The 24,596-nt window shown below is 39.0% G+C and overlaps 1 protein-coding gene across 1 annotated transcript in view; it reads left to right on the forward strand.

Moving 5' to 3' along the window:
• The window catches only part of RAPGEF4 (Rap guanine nucleotide exchange factor 4), a 159,389-nt gene that overhangs the window by 52,269 nt on the left and 82,524 nt on the right, over window positions 1-24,596 (forward strand). The window contains exons 5-6 of the mRNA XM_075153951.1: window positions 20,930-21,002; window positions 22,074-22,138. Coding sequence (XP_075010052.1) covers window positions 20,930-21,002; window positions 22,074-22,138 — 138 coding nt within the window. The remainder of the gene's footprint in view (window positions 1-20,929; window positions 21,003-22,073; window positions 22,139-24,596) is intronic.

The following is a 24,596-nucleotide window of genomic DNA, read 5'->3' on the forward strand; positions in this document are numbered from 1 at the left end:
CGTGCACAGTAAAAAGAAAGGACACTGTGACTTTAAGTGAAGACAAGGCGTTGCAAGAACCAATAGAAGCAAGGATGACTAAGCGTAGACGTAAAAGTACTGATAACTGTTGCTTGGGATGTATAAAATGCTTACCATGTGTTAACTGAGGTGTGCTAGCTTTGTGGAGTTACCACCTAGCACCCATCTCTGCGCACACATGAAATAAACAAATGTCTCGGCTCTGTGTGTGAGTTTGGCTTATTGCACACCGGGGAGCGAACCCCGCTTGAGGGACAACAGTCTGAAGATGACTAAATCCCCGGATGCATCCACAGATTCAGTTTAAATTTCCACTCTGGAAATGAGGAAGAGGACATGCTCCAAAACATGGAATAAAACCCCACGTCCTGACTTGGGCAGCCCCACATCAAAACCATGAGGTTAGGTTTGTGGTCATCTTAGCGGTGGCTGTACGTATGAACCATGCAGCTGCTGCACCATTCTTTTTGCCTGCTTCTGTTCGCGTGCTGCTTTCTTTATGAACTCCAGTGAATGGCTGCTGATAAAATCTGCTCTCAAAAGGGCTTGGAGGCCAAATGCCGGTCCATTTTAATACTCTGATGGATAAGAAGGACAGCCAAATCTTTAGATATGATTATATGCTCTAGAGAAGACTCTAGGACAGTCAGTAGGGAGAGGGAAAATAATGGGTAGACTTATTGTACAGTTACCTAAACACACTACTGGAACTCTTAACACTGTATTAGTCTACTGGAAAATACCGTGAAATGGGGTGTCAGGACAAGGAAAGACGCATAGCTTGAATCTGTTTAATTTTAATTTTGAGTTTGAAAGTCTTGATAGCACTTTGTAAAGAGAAGAGACTCTCCCATTTGATGTGTATGAGTTTGATGTTGCTATCTTTGCTTCTGTAAGTAATGTAATCCAATGTAACAGCTCATGAGAACTAAGATAAGACACAAAGGGCTCCAGAAATAGTCTCTTTGAGTATGTCTCTTACTGGGTCAGCATGGGGCTCCTGCAAAGGTCTTTGACTAATTTTCTTTTGATGGTGGCTGCTGACTTCTTAGTATTTTAAAATGAAAGAACAAAGCCTGAAGGGCTACTGTTATTTCCAAAGTACTCTCTTTCAAACCAGAGGGCTTGGTAGAAGTGAGATATGCGGGCAACCTCTAGTACCTAGATTCTCCCTGCCGTATGGACAGGCCAAGGAATAGTGGTGCCAGCTGCAGTCAGAGATTTTTTTTACATGCTCCATGATCTGGAAGACAAACAATTGGAAATGGTTGACTAGTCTGGGTATTCATCTTTGTACAGGCGGAGATAACGAGTCATTGCATGCAAATTCAGGGTGGATGGGAGTCAACTGTAGGTTTAGCTTTTCTTTCAGTGGAAAAGGGGCCATTATTTTTAATGAGAAGAAATATTATACAAATAGATCTTGAATCACCTTCACGTTACATTTTTCTTTTTTGGCCGGTGTTAATTAAATTGCTTCAGTGAGATACTCTGAAATGCAGGATGGAGTGGAATATATGCAGTATGTACATATGCGTGCATCTTCTTTGTTTCTATTGAAAGATTGTTAAAATGTTATATATAAGATGTAAAAACAACTTATTGTAACATTGGAAAGCAAACCCAAGTGCTCTGTTGCTTTTTTAGAGTTTTATAGTGTGCTTTGGTTACTTTTGTAAATGTCTAACTGGTCTTGTGGAGAAAAATGTGGCTATTTTCTCATGTTACAAAGAGGCAAATATTGTCTCAAGATTTGCCTTGACCCTTTCTGGCTATTCTTTCTTGGCTCTGCGGCAATTTCTTAAAGACCCAAATCTGTTCACTGATCCCTGTCCACAGTAGGGCCTCCTCCCCAACCTTTGCAGACCTGGCCAAGAAGATGGCATGTTGGGCACAGGAGTAGGAGCCAATGGCTGGCAGGGCATAGGTCATATTGTTGTGTTGAATGCTTTGTATTGTGGAACTACATCCGACAGCCATGGGCTGCATGGGAACGTGTGAAGCGGTTGGATGTAATCTGCATTTGCACTGGTTCTTCAGAAAGGGGATTCCAAGAAAAGAGATTTATAGACAGAGTAACATCATGTGTTGCCACTCAATATCATTGGTGTCTGCTACAAAGTTTTAAAACTGGGAATATAGGTAATTAAATGCCGATGAAGAATAGACTGCAGGAGGAAGGGAAGAGGGTGCAAGAGGGTTGCAAGAGGGTGGTATTGAATAGCTACATCCATTATTGTCTTGAACTCCTTGAAGAGTACATTAGAGAGAGTTGTTCCTGAATGAAAGCTTAGCATTTGAGATCTTTGTTGAAGTAGGCCTTACTATGTTAGGGGGAAAAGAACATTTCCAAAAGTGTTTTGTTACAACTTTTATTTATAGTTTCAAGGTTAAAAAAAGATGCAGCTGAGATGACTTCTAGGGCTAACATAAAAGTCTCAATGGGTTCGTTCCAGGTGCACTACTCTCTTAGGACTCCCTGGTTTTAGCCAGTAGCTTTGGTTTTACTAATGTTGGTGATTTCTGTCACCTCTTAAGAGGACACTGAAGAGCAAGGAATGGGTTTTCCAGCATTCTGCAAGATACACCTTGAAACATCACAGAAAGGTTTTGAATCTGCGCTGACCTTGCTGTTGGGTAGCAATGCCCCAAACACAATGGACTGGCTGTCATCATCTTTGTAGGGCTGCTCCTGGAAATTTCAAGGGTTGGTCATATGGCCTGGTAATGAGACATATGCAGTAGTACCTCATTCTCTTTAACATTAATGATTTGAACTCGGTATCAGCTGTATGTATCATACACCCTTGTAATTTAAATTGTAATGGTGTGCAATAACAGCAATAGCTCAGTGAAAATGTATTTAGAAAAAAAATGCACACGGTAGATTAAATTATTGGTCTAACCAAAACGTTTAGATTCCAGGTATGTTGTGTTGGATTTGGGCAGAATGGAGGCCTGGGAGGAATATATAGTCCCTGTAATGCTAGACAGAAATTTTTTTAGTTGTAATGGAATTGTAACTAAAATTCCTACTGGTCTTTCAGTGATGGTCCTGGCCGTCCTCTGTGCAGAACGCTTCTGAAATGTAGTTTATTGTAACACAGATTCTCCAATTTTTCCTCAGCTTACTCACAATGGAAAAAGGTTTTCCAGTTAGCCATGAGAGACTTGTCAATCCCTAGTTACCCTTACGCCCAAGCTCCTGTTTTTGTGCCAGCTTGCTTGCTTACCCTTAGCCATTTTCATCTCCCGGGGAGATGGTGCTGGCTTGCCAGACTGGAGTTGCCCTGAACAGCCAGCATAATGGTTCAAATTAGAGCTGCTGTTTTCAGAAGCTGCCTCTGACATTAAAGGAAACTGATTTGGCCCAGTGCTTACCACTTTGGAAAAGCCATCCTCTTTGGAAAAAGCATTTTAATTCTGAATAAAACATTGGGTTGGCTTTTAGCTCATGAATAGCACTTTATTCCACTTCAATAAATATCAGTACCAACAAGTAACCACATCATGTTATGACCTTATGTAAGCACATGGCAACGTTCCAAGTTAATTTTGGCTATTATTTCACAAATGTGTAGGACAGGTTTTTGTAGGTATTTGATTCCTAGTTAGGCAGTGCTTTTGCAGACAGGGGCTGTAAAACATCCTGACAGTTATCTAGACTCCGTGGACTAGTTCTGGCTTCAGACACTGACAGTATCTCAGGTACTTCCTTCCCAGAGTCCTCCTGAAGAGTTTGCTTCTTCAAGGAGCACATGACAGTTGAGTGTTGACAGAGAACTGAAGAGCTAGAATTTTAAGGAAAGGTTTGGAAAGCAACATTGCTTTATTAACAGGGAAAGTTCAAGCAATTAAAAGTCACTGGAAGACAAATGCCCTCTCATCCTACTTGTGCTCTCTAGAGTCCAAGGAAGGGAAGTCTACCAGTGTGCAACCAGGGAAACAAGTTTTCTTCTTGCCTCACTGGGCCCCTGATTCAGGCAGTCTGCTTTCTGCTTGGACAACTGAATGAAACACCAAATGCTTCATCTTCTGCAGCTTTAGAAGCTTCTGATGCTACTGTAAGATTACTCCCTGCACAGTCCCAACCAGCAGCTGAATGCCTTTGCCATGTGCTGTTATTGCAAAGGTGAACTTCTCCATCATGGTTCCCCTTTTTATGATTGTATTTGAATAGAATTTGAATCTTCATTTAATAACCCTCATATTGGAGTTGGAGGCTTGGTAAAGATATGAGTTCATAACCTCATATGGAAGACTCAGATTGTCATATGCTTCTTGTGGGGTTGTTAAGAGGGCTTAGGTAACTGTGTCTCTGAATGCTTAAGTATCTTTAAATTCTGTCCCTGGAGTCACTGAAAGTCAGTGCTGCATAGTTTCTGAAATGCCTAAGTCATTGCTATAAATGGAGTGTGGTTGCTTAAGTCATTCTGGTACTTTGGGAAATTTTATGCCCTCAGCTTGTTTGCCAATTAAATAGGGAAGGTTATTTTGTTGCAGATGCTTTGTGTAGGCTATCACTCAAAATATTAACATTAGGAAGTGTATAATCCTGCCAGATTTCTCTTGACATTTTTCATTTAGTGCAGAGAAAAGCAGATTGAGGTTCGTCATATATATGTACTGTATTCTGCCAGGAAATCTGCTAACCTTTCATATAATATGTAATAGGTTTTATAGCCAGTGCTGCAGAGCCATTTTCCATACAGGAGGATTTTGAGCTTTTTTTTTCTGCTGCCTTGGTAAGATCTGCAATGGTTCTTTCTACAGTGCCAGATGTTGTACATAAAACAGGAAATTATGTACTGTTCTCTTGCTTATTGAGCAGAGAGAAGAATCTACTTTTAAAACCTAGCTGGGAGAGGTTGCTAGAAATGCCAAGTTTAAAGAGGCAGATCAAGTGTGAGAGATGAGAAGGCAAGACAAAACTTGCCTGAATGTGACGATGAATGCTAAGTCTCAACTGAAACAGAGTTGATGTACTGACATTAAAGGGAATGTACTGAATATATAATCATTGTGGATATATGCATGGGGTTTTGTATTGTAAGATAATCAAATGAGTAGCTCTTTGTACATACATTTACTGACACTGATGAGAATCTCAGGAGAGCTCTGATGATCTATATTTAAAGAGATACCAGCCCAATTACGTACTGTAGTGTTTATCTGTCCCTGAAGGAATGCAATGTCAGAATAATATTATTTTGGTTAGCACTTCTATGGGATCCTTAATCTATATATCTTGAAGAGTTTTACAAATATTAAGCACTTAATTCAGTAGCATTCCACAGGACTGTGTTCACAGGGATGGTGACGCACTGATTACAGAGTTCAAATTTAAGAGTCCCTCATGAATAACCCTGGTGCCCGACTGGTCACGCCTGGCCTGCAGGTTCTTTCTACTTGGCCTACAGCTTTTTCCTGTCAGGTACTGGGGAGCAGCTGTTTGGCCACCATGCTGCCTAGTCGCCAAGTGCCTCCTGCTGCCCCTCAGGCTGTTTCACTGTCTGCAAACTGAACTCTGCCACCTGTCCGCGCAGGAAGAGAGTATGGCCTGGGCTGCGTGACAAGGGGCCACCACAATACTGGCCTCTGGATGCTGTAGCTGCCGAGGCTTGACCATTCTGCTGCAAGGCATGAGAAGAGAACCATAAAGGAACACATCAAACATAGTATTAATTCTCATTTCTAAGCAATGCCTAACATGTGACACTGAGAATTATAGTTTTAAGGGGATACATCTTTTATCTTTCAGAAACTTCTAAAACATACTGATAAATTCAGAGATGATTTGGGTCAGGCTCTTTGTAGCCTTTTCTACTAGACAGAACCACTTTAGGAGTTGTTTATATGCATGTGTGTTACTGTTCTTTGAACTGTTTAGGACGATGGTGAGAGATCTAGGTAAAATGTAGCTCTGTGCAAGTTAGAGAAAAGACAATCAACTTCTCTATTGGGACTGCTGCTCCAACAAAGAAAGTGTCAGTTGAGTCCAAAGTCTTGTCACTTTTACCTTTCATCTTCTGGTAGCTTGAAACAGCTTTTCTGGCCACCATAATCTCTTTCTGCTACTAGTATACACTCTGGAAACCTCTCCTGAATTAAATCTCTGTTGCTCTCATTAACCTGGTATATGAGCATTATTTGAGTTTTACATCTCTTGGAAAAAAGTCACACTGGCATGAAATCGGAGTAACACATCGGTGCATCAGACCCTTAGTTTCTGTCTTGAGGCAGAGCAAATCAGCAGGCCTGAGCTGGCAGTGTTGGTCATGCTTGGCATCTTAGTTAATTTTACATCTGCTCTTTTTTGCTCACTTCTTTATTAAAATGGCACCCTTGGACACTTGTAGTGATTTTCCTTTTTAAGAGGCCAGATGTGATCCATGTTATTGTTGACAAATGGTTCCCTATGAAGTATTCAGGCACTAGCACTTTTTTCTCTTGTCTGGATTTTCCCACTTTTTTCTGTTTGCAGGAAGGATTAGCTCTATCTGAAGCTAGCACTACTGACACTCGTTGGCCAGTGCAGTCGTTCAGTAGGTCTGCAGACCTGGTTACGCTGCTCTTTGTAATCATGTCAGATTTGTAATACCTGTCAAGTTTGCTAAACTTAGGTGATACCAGTGATGTGAAAACTTTGTGATTTTGCCATGAGAAAACACCACCAGGTGTTTTTCAAGACAGTGGCAAGGGTATGTTCATATCTATTTCATAGAGCTTTTGTTTACTGCTTTTGGAACCTACTGTGATTTCCTAAAGTTTGGAGGTGAAAACAATTTCTGAAATTGTTATGTGATTCTTCTGTAGCATCAAGACTGTGGGGCCTTTTAAGTCCTGCGCTCTTCTGTATTCCGTATTGGTAAGGCAACGCAACAGGGCCTGGGAATAGAAGAGGGCCAGGGCACGGCTGGAACATAGGCTGTCTGCATGTGGCCCTTCCCAAGAATGAAATTTCCCACTTCAGAAATGAACAGCAATGTCCTTAAGGCTACAGGGTAGTCAGACTTCACATTTCCCAGTTTGAACCAGTTTTGGTTCAAGTATCAATGGACAATATGCCTTCCTATTGGAAGACGGATGATCGTGAGTGCTATTGGAACAGATCAGCGAATACAAAATCAGTTTTGCTGAAGCCAGTGAAACTGTTAATTTACATAAGCTGAGGATCCATTCCAACACAGTTGTATATAATGGACTTTAACGCCATAGGAATTATGCGAATAATAATCTTATATAAAAGACAGAGATTACAGTGGCTATCTTATCTAAAAGATATCAAGATTTTCACAGAAATCTGAAGTTTATAAAACTGAAGAGACAATATAATGCTAAAATTGTGTTCTGTGATGCTCCCTAAACAAGCAGCTAGCAGTATGTAAGGGAATACTTGTAAATTGAAAACTAATCAGTTAAATATGTTAGGCATATGTGTACAGCTTCCTTATTCTATAACACTGAATTCTCCTCAGTACTATCAAAGGAAGACAGATCAGATAAACAGCAGTTACCATGTAAAAAAAAAAAAAGTTATATGGAAAAAAAAATTTTGCCTTATTTCCAATATGTTTGATTTTTATTACAGTAAGGTTTGCAAAACTTGTCTCTAATACGGTTTTAGAGTTGTAAGTAAACAGAAGAATTATGTGAAGTGGATTTACATGTGAAGGCAGCTTTTCTTCTCTGTTAATGAAACCTTTCTTAAAGGCTGTTCTATAATTACACTTGTGGTTTGGTGGATAATGCCTTGTTCTCATATGCGAGTCATTTGATTCCTCTGGTGCCTCATAACACTCCAGAAGCATGGACTCTTGCAGTGTGACTCATGCTGTAGCTTATTTTACTGCATATTCTATATAAAGACTTTCTTTGAACGGTGAGTGGATACACAGTATCAAAGTGACAATAACAAGCGTTGTCTGTATTGCTTCGCGGCAGAGGAAGAGCCCTACAAAAATAGACTGAAGTGTAGGTCATTGCAAATTAGGTAGCCCTTCAATTAAGAAGTGTTCTAACTCTAGTATTACCAGTGACCTCATCTTGTCTTCTAGAGGGACTGAAAGTCTTGTCCCAGTATAGCAATACACTTGCCTCAAGAATTAATCATTCTCTTGCTGTCAGAAAAAGGGTGAAGCACAGCAGATTACTTCTCAGTAAAACCTGCCTCTCTTCTATCAGGAGTGCATAAGAATGCCCATGTATATTTTTCACCACTGCAACAGCAGGCGATAGCAATGCATTCCAAGCCAGAGCTGCCTGTTTCAGATGCTTAGCACCTTCAATACTGGTGTCCACAAAAACCTGAAAAACTGCAACTTTAGGACATCAGTGCGTGGTCATAATGAAAACACTTAGAAGAATTGCTAATAATAAGAATTGAAGTTGCAAAATAAGTTTGGGATATAAATATAATTGCAGCCAATGAAAATGATTGAGAAGTTTTTCTGTGGGTGGAAGGACTGAAAAAGCTTATTTCCTTTCCATTTTTGCTCTTTCCTGCCACCAATACTTACCATAACTTCCATGATGCATCTACTTGCTGGTAGACCATGTATGTGGCATTTGGAGTTATACCCGCGAGCATTAGCCAGCTGGTGTTTGTGTACAGACTGGTCAGCTGGCTGTTACCCAGTGAAGTGGATGAAGAGAGTGCTGCCCTCTTTTCCCTTAGTAGTGACACTATATTTGGGACCACTCTCCTATCACTAATTTTTATTTAGCCGCTAGGACCTCATTTGAGCCCTATCTCAAATTTGGTTAAATTTTTTCCACTGGAATCAAAAAGTTACTTGGAAGAAGGGAGAAAAGGGAGGAATTTCCTGCCAGGCAAAGTGGTTACATTTCGTTAGGAAAGCAGAGCAGCAGAACAGAGTTTTCGTACCCACAGTTGAGTCCAGGAGGTCTGGCACATTGTGGCCACAATTACTACACAAACAACAATTAAAGTTTGTTTGGATATGCTTTTAATGAGAAGGTTGGGAAAATTATCAGGGACTGTTCAGTGTAAGAGAAATGGACAGAAAGAAGAGTGGACAAGATGCTCTCTCCTCTCAGCCGCCACTACACAGCCAGAGCCAGGGTTATTTACTGCATCCTCCTAGCAAGGCCTTTTAAAAAGAATTTTGTAATGTCCATGTTGAGTCTCTTTGAATTTTCAAAATGTACTCGTGCAATATAAGTCTTAAACAATCCATTCATCTTCATTTGATAATGTACAGAAATTATTTAAAATTATAGTGCAGTAATATTGTGCACTGTTATTTTTCCTCCTCTACTGAAAACCAATTTAGTTTGCTTTCCATGTAAAAACAGCATATTTATCTAGTACTGCTGTTTGCTTTGTGTAAATATTATCCCTTGAAATACATCGTTTCCAATGGGTTTGGAACAAGAACAGCCAGGGTTCATGAGAAGCACGTGGTGGGGCCTCCCCAGCACAGCCTGATGTATTTATTTTAATAACTTTTTGTCATTCTTTAAACAAACAAATAAAACATGATTCCATAAAGAAGGAGCAGGAAATACAAAGATATCTAAGAAGTAAACAATTGAAAGCAATGGACTAGAAAGATGTTTTAGTTTCAAAATTAATGATCTACTGTACATCCTGGCTGTATTAAACCTATCCATCTAGTGGGGTAGGTTGAGATTTCAATATGGTAATGAAATTATTTTTAGCCATGTGCGAGGGGGTACCCAGAAGAAATGGCTGTTTGCCCAAGTGGAACAGAAACGTAAAAGTTCAGAAAATTGATTCAGTTCCTAGTGAGCTTGCTATCAAATAGATAACACTTAAAAACAAGTGTAAGTTTTAGAATATGCTTTTAAAAGCTAGGTCTTTCAGAATGGCAAACTAAGTGCCACGAATGTTTCACTGAGAGCATCTTTTAGCCAGTTTGACAGAAGTTGTCTCTCCCCCGAGAGCCAGTACTTGGGCATTTGTGCTGACAGGTTTTGGATGCTCGGGCTTGGCAAATTGTTTCTGGAGGATTCTTAGTGCAGGAATCAGCTTTTCTCATTGCTCCTCAGATGTGGAATTTCCTTGCCAAATTGCCTCACAGAACTGCTGTGTTGTTACATATGTAGTATATGGCCAAGTTTAATGGTCTGTTAGTGAGTCTTCAGCAACCCCCTTTCTCTTTCTCTTACAGTTGATTGTTTACAGTCTTCCATCATCATCATTTGTGTAGTCTTTCCACGTAAACTTGAGAGTAATAACTGTGTCTCTTTGAATCTGGTTATGTCTAGTTATGGGTTATGTTTGATTATCTGGTTATGTTTGGGATAGTGTTGGCTCAGTTTCTTTATTAGTTGCATCCCTTTCTGGTGGTATAGCTTTAGTGCAAGAATGTAACGACTATTATTCTTTCAGGTGGGAGAGTGTTTCCTAAGACCTTTTCGTTTCAGCCTTTGGAGGGCATCTGCCCTATGATGGATGCCAAAGCTGTGAACTTTTTGTTGTCAGTTACCTCATGCTCCGATATAATCTTGCTTGTTTTATTTGAACAAAAATCCCTGGTGAAACATCCTCTTCTTGTATTTAGTTAATTTGTGCCATTCTGTACCTTTTGTGCTGTGCCACTTGCCTGCTTGCATCCTGCCTCAAAGTGCACTGTGAGCCTTTCTGGATGGGAGGAGGGAGAGACAGGATCTGACCTTTCATTTTGTGTGTAGAACTTAGAAAAGCTGGACCCCAGTCAAGCTGATTCCAGGGTTCTGTTGAACAGAGGAGACTGATATGATGTTATACTCTTCTCCTCCCACCCTTCTTTCTTTTCCTGGAAAGATTATTATTCAGTCCAGTTCAGTACTTTACCCTTCATTATCTTGTGAGTTGTCTCCATTTTTTTCATGTTCCTCTTGTTTCATTTTTCTCGTATGGTCATGTGTAGGTTCAGCCTTAACATCTCTTTACTATTTTTTCCACTTAAGAAAATCTACAGTGCATCTTCATTACTGTGCCCAGCTGCATATCTCAAATGCTGTTTTAATCTTGATGATAGATAACATGTCAGATCATAGTGAGAATGAAGGCTGATAATGAGGAATGAAAATCAAGGTTACCATTTTTTGTGATTATATATTGTACTGTGAAAGAAACTCCCATTCAAAAAATGAAATAAATAAAAAACAAAGGCTTTTTAATACAAAATTCCTGCCCACACTGAAGTGTCAGCCTAGTCAAACTAGGCTACATGCTTGGTGCTCAGCTCAATTGGAAAAAACCACAATTTGAGTAATTTTCAAATGGTAACCAAAAGGATTTGGGTTATTTTCACCCAGCTGAATTAATCTGGGAAAATGTTCTGTAATTTCTTTAAACAAGTCACTCCTCAGAATCTCAGAGTAGTTTGGACTCTGCTTGGCTTATACTATTTTAGTCCTTTAAAACTCACATTTTCTATCCTATTTTCTTCTAATTTTGCCTATAATTGACATCCCAGTGCCACAAGATAAAAAATAACAAACATAAACAATGCTTCACTATGGAAAATAGAGATTAAGCTTGTGATTGGAAAATTGGCAGAGGCTTGATGTTATATTTTGTGCTGTTCATCTCGATCTGCAGAATCTTTTAAGCCTAAACTGTCTCAACAACAACCAGATTTAAGGAGCCTCGCTTAAATTGTAAATTGCTTATCTGTTTTTAAGACATCAACAGGTAGAACTGCTTCTTTGGTGGCAACAAGAGAGACACAGGAGTTCATTTATTAGGCATATCCGTCAGCCAGTTCACACTGTCTCTTTTTTTTTTCTTTTGTTTCTTATAGTGTGCTCTCTTCCCTGAAGTCTGTCCACTCCTTGTGATATCTCATCTGTTCAGTGGACTGAAGAAATCTCTTTAGGCTATGTATTGCACTCCCTCTTACCCTTCACCCTTTGATCCCTAAGACATTTTCACTTCCTTCCTTCTTATTGCTTGTTAATGTTTCTTTCTTTCCTAACATTTAACTTCCAGTGGGACGTTCTTCCTTCTTTCCCATGCCTGCGTGCCTCCACTTCTCACTGTCCCTTCTCGTGATGAGATTTGAAAATGTTTCTAGGGCTGAGGTGAAATGAATAATGTTACTTTACTTTTTGCCTAAAGAAAGGATGGCATGAGAAACAGCCACAGCAAGACTCTGGGTTAGAATTGCAGAACAGCATTTGGTGTGTGGGCTTTTTCAGTCTTGGTGAGGGACTGGCAGCTAAATAAAATGGCTTTGGTTTGAGGAAGTCACTTGCACTGACTCCAGCCAGAGGGAAAAACCTTGAAAATAAGGCTGTGGCATTGCAGATTGTTAATGCAGTTTACCTAATCCCTGTGTTTTGGCACAGCTGAATCACCATTATTAACGTTGTTTGCATTTCAGTTTGATAAAAGTCAGTCATTTCCATCCAATACGTTTTGGTATCTTCAGATAAGATGCTGTTGTACAAGTCTATCAGAAGAGACTGTGTTCCACAGGCCTTTATAGGGAGCTTCAAACATGAGGGCCATGAGATGTTAGACTGTGCATGTGGATGTAAGGCAGTATAACTGCCTTACATAAATTGTGTTACAAAATAGCTGAAATATTATTGTGAACTCCGGTGGGGAAGTACCACAGGCAGCATTTATTATACTACACTGTGTGTGAAAGGGGCTCTGGATTTGAGCAGCTGGATCCCTGAGAGATTTATGCTGGCAAGGTAATTCCAGTGGTGCCATTGCACTGACTGCTGGCTGAGTTGGAGGCCCAGGTATTTTGGGGTCTTGTTAAGTGACATCAGTCTGATGCTGAGTGATTTTCTGTGTCGGAATACACTCTTTTCCATGCACTAGAAGGAGTAGACTATGTTCAATCATACTTTCTGAATTATAATTATTTAGTTCATCTTTAGGTTTTCCCCTCTTATTTTGTATTGTACTTATTGTTTTGATTTTACAACAGCGTTACTGAGTGAGCTGCACAAGCTGCTTTTAAAGCAGCTCACACTGTAATCAAAACAATATTTTAAAAGTATCAAAGAAAGGCTAATGTTATAAAGGAAATTTCCTTGTATGCTTACTTATTTACGTTCATGAAATATCCTCATTACTGTTAGGCACAATTGAGTAGAAACAATCACTTTGAGGACTTATCCATGAAAAGGAAACCTTTAGTATTAGAAGAGTATTGGAAGTTGATATGAGCTTGTTTCTGTGAGAAGCAAAAGCACAGCGTTAGACTGACCCCACTGAACTCATTAAGAGGTTTATATTGATTGTAGAGGAATTAATATTTAACCCAGTGTTTCCTTCCAGATGAAAACAAGTTTCTAGACCAACATACTTCTGTGCTTAGAAGTTGTAAATATGAAAAGCAGAGTTACAGGTCAGCTCACCATTTTGCTTTTTCTTTATTTGTTTCAAATCTCCTTGTAAAAAAATGTGAGGGGCGGGAAGAAAAGAAGCTGTTTATGAACGATGGGTAAAGCCACTACTGCACACAGTGTCAACATAAGGCCAATGTGTCATTTAAGTTGCACTTAAAACCTATTTTTAGGACTTAAGTACTGCATAGACCTTGTGGCGACCTTACAGAATTTCACTACAGAGGAGCATGACTTCAACTCACTTTCAGAGCACAGCCTGCTCTGGGAGGTTTGCAGCTTTTCTCTTAATCTCAGTGATACGTACCTAGTTCTACATACATTTCTTCAGACGAAGCCTTTTTCGTAACATTCATGCAAAGATACATTGGTCGTGTGTATCAGGCCTTCTGTATTTGCAAGGTGGCAATCTCAGTGTGGAGCAATAACTTGGTTTAGAGGCTTTTGCTGACTTCTGACTTCTCTAGTACACACAATCCTTGCTTTTTGCTTGCTCTGCAGGTTAAGATACGTGATCAGAAACAAGACACGTATGTTGCTGCAATTACAGAATTTACCATTCTGTCAAAGCACTTTACAAACATAAATGTCTTTCTGGTGTGACCTTTTGTCTCAGCTGAAGCTCTGCTCCAGAGAAATGCTAAAGATCAGTTCAGGGAGGCACACCATATGGAAGAAATAGTGTAGGAGGCAGCCCATAGCTGCCCAGGGGAGGAGCTGAACAAAGCCAGCCTCATCCTGTATTTGCAAGTCTCGTATTACTCGTCTCTGATCTTCCTTGTACACTGCCTTCCTGCATAGCACACCCAGACTGAGCTTACCTGAAAGAGCACATCTTTGCTTCTCCCCTCATTAAAATAGTGTATCTGAAGATAGGAGGTGTGACTGCCTGAGGGTAAAAGGAAGTATTTTGTGCCCAGAACTTTAGGAAATTGTTCTTGGAACGGGTTTCCCTTGTGCATGACCCATGAGATGATGTCAGACTTAGCTTGATATAAGTGCTGTCAATGTAGGTTTAAAGGTTGGCTGTAGTGGTAAGAAAATTATGTTAAAATGGTACTTTTTCTTTGTTTTTGAGACGTATCTGCTGGCTTTGCTAATAAAGATGCAGGTTTACAATTGTTAGCTTTGCAGAACAGTTTGAAGAGGAGTGAGGTTCTGTTCTTCCACTTGCATAATTCAGAAAATTCCACCTAAGGTGTGATTTGCTGCCTCTCTCCTACAAGTGATAATGAAAGGGGAAGAAAGGAAAGCACAGCTTGATTTTCTGATCCTGTATTAAGTTTGAAGCACTGCTGGTGACAGTCATCATCATCTGATTTTAAAGTGAACAAATTCAACACAGATATCACTGTGAAAAAGTAGATATGGAATTGTATAATGCTCTTTTTCAGCCACTTTTGAAAACTTGAACTTCATGTTAAAGGCAGTTAAATTGTTATATTTTTTCCTATAAATACATTATCTGTTCTATGGTTACACAAGTGTAGTAAAAGAAAACACATAAATCAAATGGACTGTTTGTTCTTCTTTATATATTTTCTTTGTCCTCTTTTAAGTATATGCAATCTTTCCCACCCCTCCCAACCAAGTCCTGTCTCCACCCAACTGCATTTCCTGAGTGGATTCCTCTAGGAGACAGAATCGGAGGGCTACATGATGTCATTTCTATATTTAAATTAGATGGAGCAGAATAGGCTGTGTAATTTGTTTAATCACTGCTCATGCTCTAATTTCCTTGGATTTGATTTTTTGCAGTGCAGTCTTATCTTTGGGTTTCTATCTGGTAGCCAATTTGGCATGATTTCAGGGAGCTGGGTGCATTTTTCTTTTCAACTAAAACTCAAGGGGATTCTGTGATCAAGCAAATTCTGCACACAGAGCTTTTCAAGCATGATAAATTGATTTAAGTGGGAATGTGACAGAAAAATATATGCCTCCAAAACAAAGAGATTAAATAAAATCTAAAGCATAGTTGATTAGAGCCATGCAGAAACATTCAGAAAATGGTAAATAGGTAAATAAACGGAAAAGATGCAGATTCATCTGCTATTATATAAACTGTACTAATTCTGGGATCAGGATTCAGCAATTTCAGTACTGGCATTTTCTGTATATATTTTATCTAAATATGACTAAATGGTACTTCACTTCTGCTGTTTCAGGCCTTGTCTATCTCATTTTAATGACTTGATAGACTGACGTATACAAAACAGTCTCTGTTCAGTAAGTCGTGGTAAGATCTTCACATGGTTTATTTTCTATTTTTCCACAATACATAAAGATATGTTTTTGCTAATGTAGCATTATTTTTTCCTAATTTGTCTTTATCCTTTCCTTTAGAAATACCTAAATTCTGTTCTCTCATCTATACTGTGAGTGACTGAATATATATATTCTGTGAATGACAAAGGCAAGTATTTAGTAATACGCAGGGTACTTGGTGTTCTAGAGTGAAGCACCAGCTTCAGGCAATGATTTACTATCCAATGTTAAACAGCCATGGGTCAGGTCCTTTTTGTGATATCCAGTTAAGTGGCATTGACCTGAAATGTATGGAAATTTTCTGATTGAGCTTGCTTAGAAGAAATACGCTTACTAATTTGTAAACGTACTAAGGAGGCAGTATCTGAAATCAAAATTATGCCAGAGTCTTCTGTGGGTCTCAGCACATACTATCGGGCAATAGCAAGTGTGTTGTTGGTTTCACCTCTGTAACAAGATTTGGGTAAAAAACAACTATGAATATGATTGTCAGGTTTTTTTTTTGGTGAAATTCTGTAAGAACATTAGGCACTTTTTATTGGAAAACACTAACAAATAGCAGGCAGATGACCTGAGATTTTACCTGTCAGTTAGTTCAGTGGAGAGCAATCTTTGGAGCATCAGACCTAAAGGCAAAGATCTAAGCTTTGAGACAGCAATCTCTGCTTGGTTTGGTGGGTGAAAAGAGGGTCCAGAGATCTTCAGGGGCTCTTTCACATCTCTCCTTATTGTTCTGCAGAAAAGAGAAGACGAAACAATGCACCATGGGAGTGACGCACCCTTGTGAGTAATGCCCACAAGGGAGGTGGTTCATTGCCAGAATGGTATGACTGGCACAGCCAACTTAAAGGAAGAACAGAGTTGTACTGAAAGCATCAGTGATCAATTATTTATTGTCAAAAGAAAATAGAGAAGCTGGCGCACATTGTCAAGCTACAGCATATATTCCCCAAGAGAAACCATAACGGGAGTATTGACAGCTAGTACAGGAGGATTGCAGAGCTCAGGTAATAGTCAGAATAACAGCCTCTAATAAAACAGTTACACAAGGTTTTAAAAAGCATGTGTGGAAACAGCACCTTGATGTTTGGCCTAGAATTTCTACAACTGAAATTAATTATTTTGTGTTACTCCCAAGTTTGCAATAATGCAGGCTCTGCCTTGTCACCTTCTCTTGCTGCCAATGGTAGGCAGAACAGGAGGCAGCAGAAGTGCTTCTGGTCAAGAGTGACGCTATGGGTTGAGATTATGAGTGGGGGAGAAAGAGAAGGAGAAAGAGAGAGATCGTGTATTCAACCAAGTGCCTGTTGTGGTCTACAAAACTTTCTCCAATGTTACAAGACACTCACTTCCTAGTATCTGGCCACATGTGGGTTTATCTTGGGATGAGGAAGCATCAGAAGCCTGACTTGACTCCCTAGTGCTACAACCATCACTACCTGGGTCCTTGTTACACAGCCCATCAGATACTCTTTGCTGACTGGAGAACTGCTGCACTTGGGGGAGGATCTGATGTGGAACCTGCGTTCAAAGCTTTATACCTAGGAGTCTTCCCTTCATCAGTCCCAAGTCTTTCATGTTAGAGTGCTGTAGTTTTGCTATGCAATGCACATGGAAGACAACAAAGGCTCATCTATTTTCTTCAGATCTACCTGGCTTGTTTTGGAGTGTTTGTATTGTACAGATCTCTTTTTTGCTCCTTCTTTCCCTTTAAACAGGTATTAGCTCTTCAGTACTTGCAGCAGAAGAGAAGGGACTAAGTACAAAGACATATTTTATATACTTTATGTACACTAGAAAAATCTGTAAGGAATTTAGAGATGGCTTGCATCAGAATGATAGTAATTGCCTTTCTAAACATTAGCATATAAAAATATACCAAATTGTGTTCACGGAGTAGAAGAAAATATACTGTAGTCATGAAAACCTCTGAAACTAACTGCAGCTAACTGCAAATAAAGTCTAAATAAGAGCATGCGAAGGAACACATTGAAAAGCCTGACAATGAGTGGCCTTAAAACTGTTGGTATGAAAATTCACCCACAGCGCCTCCCCTGTAAGACAAGTGTGTGATTCTCTTTCCTCCTTTTCTCCCATCCCTAACTGTTCCTTGTCAGCACTCTTCTGTGCTTTAGGCTATAGCAGTGGCTGAAAAGGTCGTGTTAATTTTCACCACTGCATGGATATGAGGCAGTCAGTAACTGGAAGAAAAAATACTGTATTTATTACTCGTGCTGTCAGATTAGATGCAGGAAGTGTCTGATCTTTAAGCTGTTGCATGATAGAGTTTATAAATTGGTAGAAATCTGAAGACAAAGTGAGTAGGTCACTGAGTGTAGTTTTAAAACCTGCTGTCTTGTTGGATTTACAGAACTTGAAGACTTCTAGTAATAAACACGCTTATGATGATTTGATAGCTGTTGTTGTCTTTCATAAGGAAAGCCTTTTCAGAGTTCATACCACCAGTGGAATACATTTGCAAAAGCTTTTTGTAAATATTTAGTCTGTTAATCTTCAGGATGATTTTAAATGCCACCTAGTGGTACAACTTAACTTATTGCATTTTCTTTTCATTTACAGACATTACGGTAACAAGACAGGTCTCACAGTCAGCATTGTGTTTTCCTCATTATCTCAGCTTTGAGAGATTTCATGCCTGGAACTTCATTACTCCATCTGATACTGTGAATCTTTATGCAGTTAATTACATCTTTCTTTGGATACTTAGGTTTCCCAGCCAACAGTGTTTCCGTGAGTTCTTGGCATATAAGGATCCCTTGACATCTAATTTGTGGTGACACAATCTTAGGTGTAAATTATACCTCCTATGTCAGCCTGCACCCCACTGAGGTATCTTCATGGAAGGCCATGTGTAGGCAGTCATATCAGCCTTCCCTCCAGATACCCAGATATAGAAGGTAGTTTCATTTATGCAGAGGTCCCCTGGAGGAGTCTGAACAACTGAACTTTCTGAGGGCATGTCTTGAATTAGTGCCTCTTCTGGTAATGCTGCCTGAACTCCTTCACAGGCAACACTGCTCACCGGGCTTGCTGTGTCAGACCCGTAAGTAGACTCATCACATGTCAGGCTGGGACCTTCATGTGGAAGATGACAGAGTTGAAGTCCTTGGCAGCCTGTGCTTTTGTTCCTGGTGGGCTTTGGCAAACTGAGCATGAGGTGGAGCTCAATGGGGTTAGGTGCCTCCTTTAAAGTGTTATATGCAATTTTGGCTTATTCTACCTGTAGGTATTTTTGTTAAGCTAGGCCCCCAAATCTTTTGGAAATTACATGGTGTGTTCCATGTTTTGTTTCATGAGAAGAATAATCAGGAAATATATTAGAGAATTAATCAGAAGGGAAACTGCCATGCAGTATATGATGACTGTGAACGTGGTATAGGAAATAAAAGAGAAAATGACTGTCTTCCTACAATTCAAGTTCCTTATCAAGGTGGACTAATAATGTGTTTCTGGGAAAATGCTATTTTGGGAAAAACAGAACAAAGAAACGAATATCATCTGAACGGTGAGGAAGAACAAAAGAAAAAACCCTATAAAATTTGATTTTCTCATTTCCCAAATGAAACATTTCAATTTTCCATTTCTAAATCACATTTCAAGACCAAATTCAGTAGAAGGTAGAACAAAACGCTTATGTACTGTTTGAATAAAATGTTCTTTCAACCCCTTGTCATGCTTTCTTTTTTTTCATTTGGCCAACTAAAATGAGTTTTTCCCGTGTTTTGTGTGTGTGGTTTACTAGTCTAACTGAGAAAATAATTATTTCTCACGTTCTTCCTCTCACTGAGTTCCAGGCATAGGACTGGATGCAGAGTATGGGAAAATGAATGGTTTGGGAAAGAAAATGAGAGAGTTTTTTCCTCAAATGAAGTAGCATTTATTTTGTGTGACTGACCAGGGATATAACATAGTTCTGCTCCTACGAGTTTTCAGCTGGATTATGGGTGAGATTTAAATAATACATTACTAAGCTTTAGGATGTAATAGCTTCTCTAAAAATAGGGTTGGATTATTAAGATTAATGTAATCTTTGTAGCTTTTGTTATTATTTAGAATGCAAGACATTCAGTCCTTAGTGCTGGAATTGATGATATTTTCGTATCTATTTCCAAGAAAAAGAAACATTAAAAGGATAATTCAAGCATCTGTTAAAATCCAGCAGACAACATTTTAAAAGTGAATACATCCAAACAGCTCCATAGAGCAAAGGATAAAATTTTTAAATTAAAATTGTACTATGAGGGAAATTTTCTGTCTCAATTATTATGTGTGCTTAGTTGAAACCTACATGAATTTCAGCTGGTTGGTTGTTCACGTTCAGCTCACTGCACACCCTAAGGACTGCATGACACATTTTGTTTACGCTGATCATCAGCATCCCTGTTGCACAAGCTTGTTTTCTGACAGTTCCAAAAGGGAATTATAATTGTTTACCCTTAAGCATGACAGTAATATAGTGTGATTGAAAACAAAAATGTCTCACTTATTCATTGAATGATTTGTATTTGATAAAAGGACATTTTTTTCCTTTGGTGTTATTTTTTAGCTTCTGTGAATTTCTTAAGCTCTAGACAGAGCTTTGAACCTTATTGATCATGCCACCAGCATTCACTGAAGAAAAATAACAGTTACTGACATCAGTTACAATTACATAGTTTACAGTGGTACAAGGGACATTTTTTTTACAGTTACAAAGTTTCATCTGATAATACAGTTTTTGTGTGTATACATAACATGAGGTGCTGGGTTTGTGTGTTTCATAACCTTGTAGTTTCTGAAAACCAAACTTAGTGTGTTGGAATTAAATGTTTAGAGTTCTTGCACTAAATCTTGTGTATTTCAAATCTGACACCAAAATTGTAGTGGTACATGATTCTCATGAATCCTTAGTTAACAGCCTTGTCTCCATCCCTACAATAAAGTAGCTTTCTAGCTTGAGTTCAGCTGAGTAGTATAATTTCAAATGAGCTTTAAAACAGCCTTTATGGGAAATCACACAACTAAGTACAGTATTGATTTATTAGAACCCTCAAAGTCATGCTTTGGGGAAGATGAAGGAGGGAACTGTTTTAGCGCAACTTTTGATAAAATAAAGGCAGTGTGCTCCAGTCAAGAAAGCAGGCCTTGTAGCGTTAAGAGTAAAACCATGTCTGACTGCCTCGGGTTGCTTGTGTGCGTGTGAAGCACAAGGCAGCAGACACAAAAATGTAAATACCACATCATCCATTGAATGGCTTTTATACATCTGTACCTGACTGAATGTGCCATTGCTGTCTTTCAGAAATATCGACAGTATATGTCTGGACTTCTCACTCCTCCTTATGGTGTTATGGAAACCGGCTCCAACAATGACAGTAAGTATGAGAAAATAGGTATCAGATGTTAGAAAAAAGGGAAAAGAGAAGAAAGGGGAAGATGAAAGTCCTCTGGTTTTGGGTGTTGGAATTTTAATGTTAAATTCAATTCAGTATTAAGACTGTATTAATACTGCATATAGTAGGAAATACTTTGGAACTTGCCTAACTGCCTTCCCAACTGTATAAAAGTGTACACAGAGCTGTACACAAATCTGCACTATGAGCCAGGCCTGTTGACTAAAGCATACTGTATGATGTCCTGTAACATTTAACTGGTTATAGGTGTTACATGAATTCCATGGAACACGGCCATGAGTCCTGCTAGTAAAATAAATATAACCAAGTGGCTTATTTTTTTAGTTAGGATGGGCTACACAACTTGCTTGGGAACCTAGGTTAGTGCTTGGGCAGACAGCCTGCAATAAACATGCTGCTGTCTGACCTTAGTTACATAGCAAAGTAAGTTTGGGTATGTCTCTGCCTCATGAGAACCTGTCAAACTGTGGGATAGTGCTGTAGACATGAATCCAAGGGCAGCCTTTGGAACTCATCACTTCTGTAAATCATGGTACTTTTATTTAGTTGCCAGAGGATTATTTAGATGCCAACGAGGACAATATCTGACGGCTAGCAATTGCATCTGCAGATTTTGTCCCATATGTTATGTGTTCAATATGTTCTTATTTGTGAAAAAATAGCATAGCATAGCATAGCATAGCATAGCAATGCTAGTTAGTGCAAACTCAATGTCATGTTTGACTTCCAGGTACTAAAACATAGATAATGTTACATGAAAAAATATAAATAATTCAAATATTAAGTTGTGAGAAAGTACTATGTTTAGCAAGCTGTTTATAGTATTTATAAAAGTTAGCTTTTTGTCTTTTTTGTATTCACAAGAGAAAACTTTTGTCTGAATAAATCTGTTTTGCTCTTAATAAAATCATAGATTAATGTGTATGTTATCAAAGTATTGAACCCTCCAATTCCTTATTCTATTGATAAATATCTCCACTGTTACTTAAAAAAATGTGTGGTATGTATTTATTTTCTGTATTCTTTTTTTAGGAATGCCAGATAAGGACAGTATGTCAAGCAGTGCTCTTTGCCAAGTTTCTAAAAATTGTAATAAGGTAAATCCCACCTAGTTTTGCCCTTGTTTTTTGATGGGGGGTGGGATTTGGTAATGAAAAATGCAAAGTACAGCATTAAAATGTAAATTGTAAAGAACCATGTGCAAATGCAAAGCATGTGGTTGATGCATGTGAATACAGTATACAAATAATAAGGATGCTTTAGGCGACGTATCATGTAACTGGAGAAAGCAACTGGTTCAAGGATCAGCATTATTAGAAAGTGCACTGCTGCTGAAGTTTGTGTTACAACCTGGTTGTCCTATCTTTGTAAGAAAGGTGCTGAGGGTAAAGAAGAAAAGCAGTACTGTGACAAGACCAGCGCATAGCCAATGGATCATAAAATTCATAATTAAATCCTATTTTAAGGCTTAACAGAGTCTTAACTGATGCACAGGCATTGTTCTGGACCTTTGCTCAGGGTGAATCTTCTCCTGTGTTCAGAGAGCAGCTTTACGTCCCAGTTCCCCTTTGTAAAATAGTTCTGTGCCTTCAGTCTCACCAGATGAGGATCCGCATGAAGGAACTCGTGAATATTTCTATGCTGGGTTTAAAGTAATTATAATAGTGGGAAGAAATAGTATCAGGCATTGCTGTAAAGATTAATAACTTTTAGATTTTTTTATGGCAGGAGTAGAAAAGTTACAGTAATAAACAGATGCTTGGATACCTTCTTTCTGGACATAGGAGTTTAATTGGATGCATTTCTGTGATGTCTTTAAAAGGTTAAAGGTATTTTTGTTACACAAAAAACATCTCTTGACAGCAGATAAAGACAATGAATATTTTAGCGTGTTTCCTTAATGCGAAAATAACTACTTCTGCCTCTCCCTGTCTGTCTGTCCTGCTTCCTCAAGGGTACTGACCTTTCTTAATTGTCACATTCAGCCTTTATTAAATGTATAAATGTAACGGTATGCAGTTCCTTTTTGTAGAGTCTTATTCACTAATGCTATACCACTTCCTGACACAGCCTTATCCTGTATGAAAATAAACATTTTTCCATGCACTGAGTAATAATTCTTAGATACTTAGATAGCACCTTTCATTCTGTAAGCATTTTACAAACAGTTATGAGTTAAGTCTCAGTGCTTCTCTAAGATGTTGGCATTTCAATGCCACACTTGGAGTTAAGCCAGATCAGGGGTCTTGCTTGACCTCTCAATGAAAGCACCAGGTGTAGAATCCAAACTAAAAGATGATGATGTATTTTCTGAAGCAGGTAGAGGTAACAGATAGAAGTAACAAGGTAAAAACATCTGTCTTTCCTAGAAGGTGGTATCCCCCCTCTAATGGGTAGTGATGCTCAGCTAAGGGTCATACACACTTTCAGGTACAAAGTGGTTTAGAAACTGAGCAAAGTGCAGTGATTAATACTGCTAAATAGCTGGGCTTTTCTAGCGCAACAGGACTCTTCCCGCACAAAGTAACGTTCACCTGGGTAGGAGACAGAACTTGGCTGGGGTAGGCTCAAACTGTTCAATGACTTTTACAGGAATAAGGTCCTTTGCAAACCATATTAACTTCCTTTCCAAGACACATATATAAAACAGCCATCCTTCTCCCTCCCACACTGTACGCATTTCTGTGGAGAGAAGCTGAGAGAGTAAATATATGACAGATGCTTGTCACCTTGTTTCATCCTGGAGGAGCTCAGACAGCCCCATGACAAATGTGGCAGAAGAACCTACACAGCATAGAAATGGTTCATGAATCCTAGTTCTGTGTTTTTGCCATATGGCCACAGTTCTCTTTAATTACGTTAAGTTAAAGGTAAGTGCAGCAGAGATAAATGTGTGAGTACTTTGTTTAGCTTCATTCCCGCAATTTTAAACTGTACAACTGTTATAGTGCTTACACAATATGTCGATCTTCATGCCCTGCAGTCAGCTTTGAATGATCAGGGAGGTACTGGGATTGCAGGGCCGAATTCCCAGAATTGTTGCCAGCTCTTCGAAATTCAAAATAACAGGGTACCAGAAAACAGCCCTGTGTTTGTAGATTTTATATATTTTGCTTATTTTAGGGTGATATATGACTGTCAAAATGGCTACTGCATCAGGGAAGGGCATTCATCCAGGGAAGGGGAAGTGTTTGCAGGACATCTTCAGATTACTTTATATCATTAGATTGCCAGAATGATGCCTGTGGGACAGGCAGCAAATACAGCTCAGAGAGGCCTGCAGGCTACTCTGTAATGTCCAGAAAAAGACTGAGTGAAGAACTTTCTGAGATTCAGAGAAAATTCCTCGAAATCTTTCATATGGTAAGAAAAAATTACACTCTTTGACAGAAGGAGATAATATAACATCTTCAGTAGTTCTGATCATAATGATGCATTTATTTCAGGAGGTATGTGTGTTGTTTTAATTTTATAACTATAAATAATTTGCTTCAAATGAAATTTAATATATTCCACTCTTGAAATATGAAATGCATGCTTTTCTCTTTTAGCCTG

This window comes from Calonectris borealis, chromosome 6 (assembly GCF_964195595.1).
Source record: "Calonectris borealis chromosome 6, bCalBor7.hap1.2, whole genome shotgun sequence".
NCBI lineage: Eukaryota > Metazoa > Chordata > Aves > Procellariiformes > Procellariidae > Calonectris > Calonectris borealis.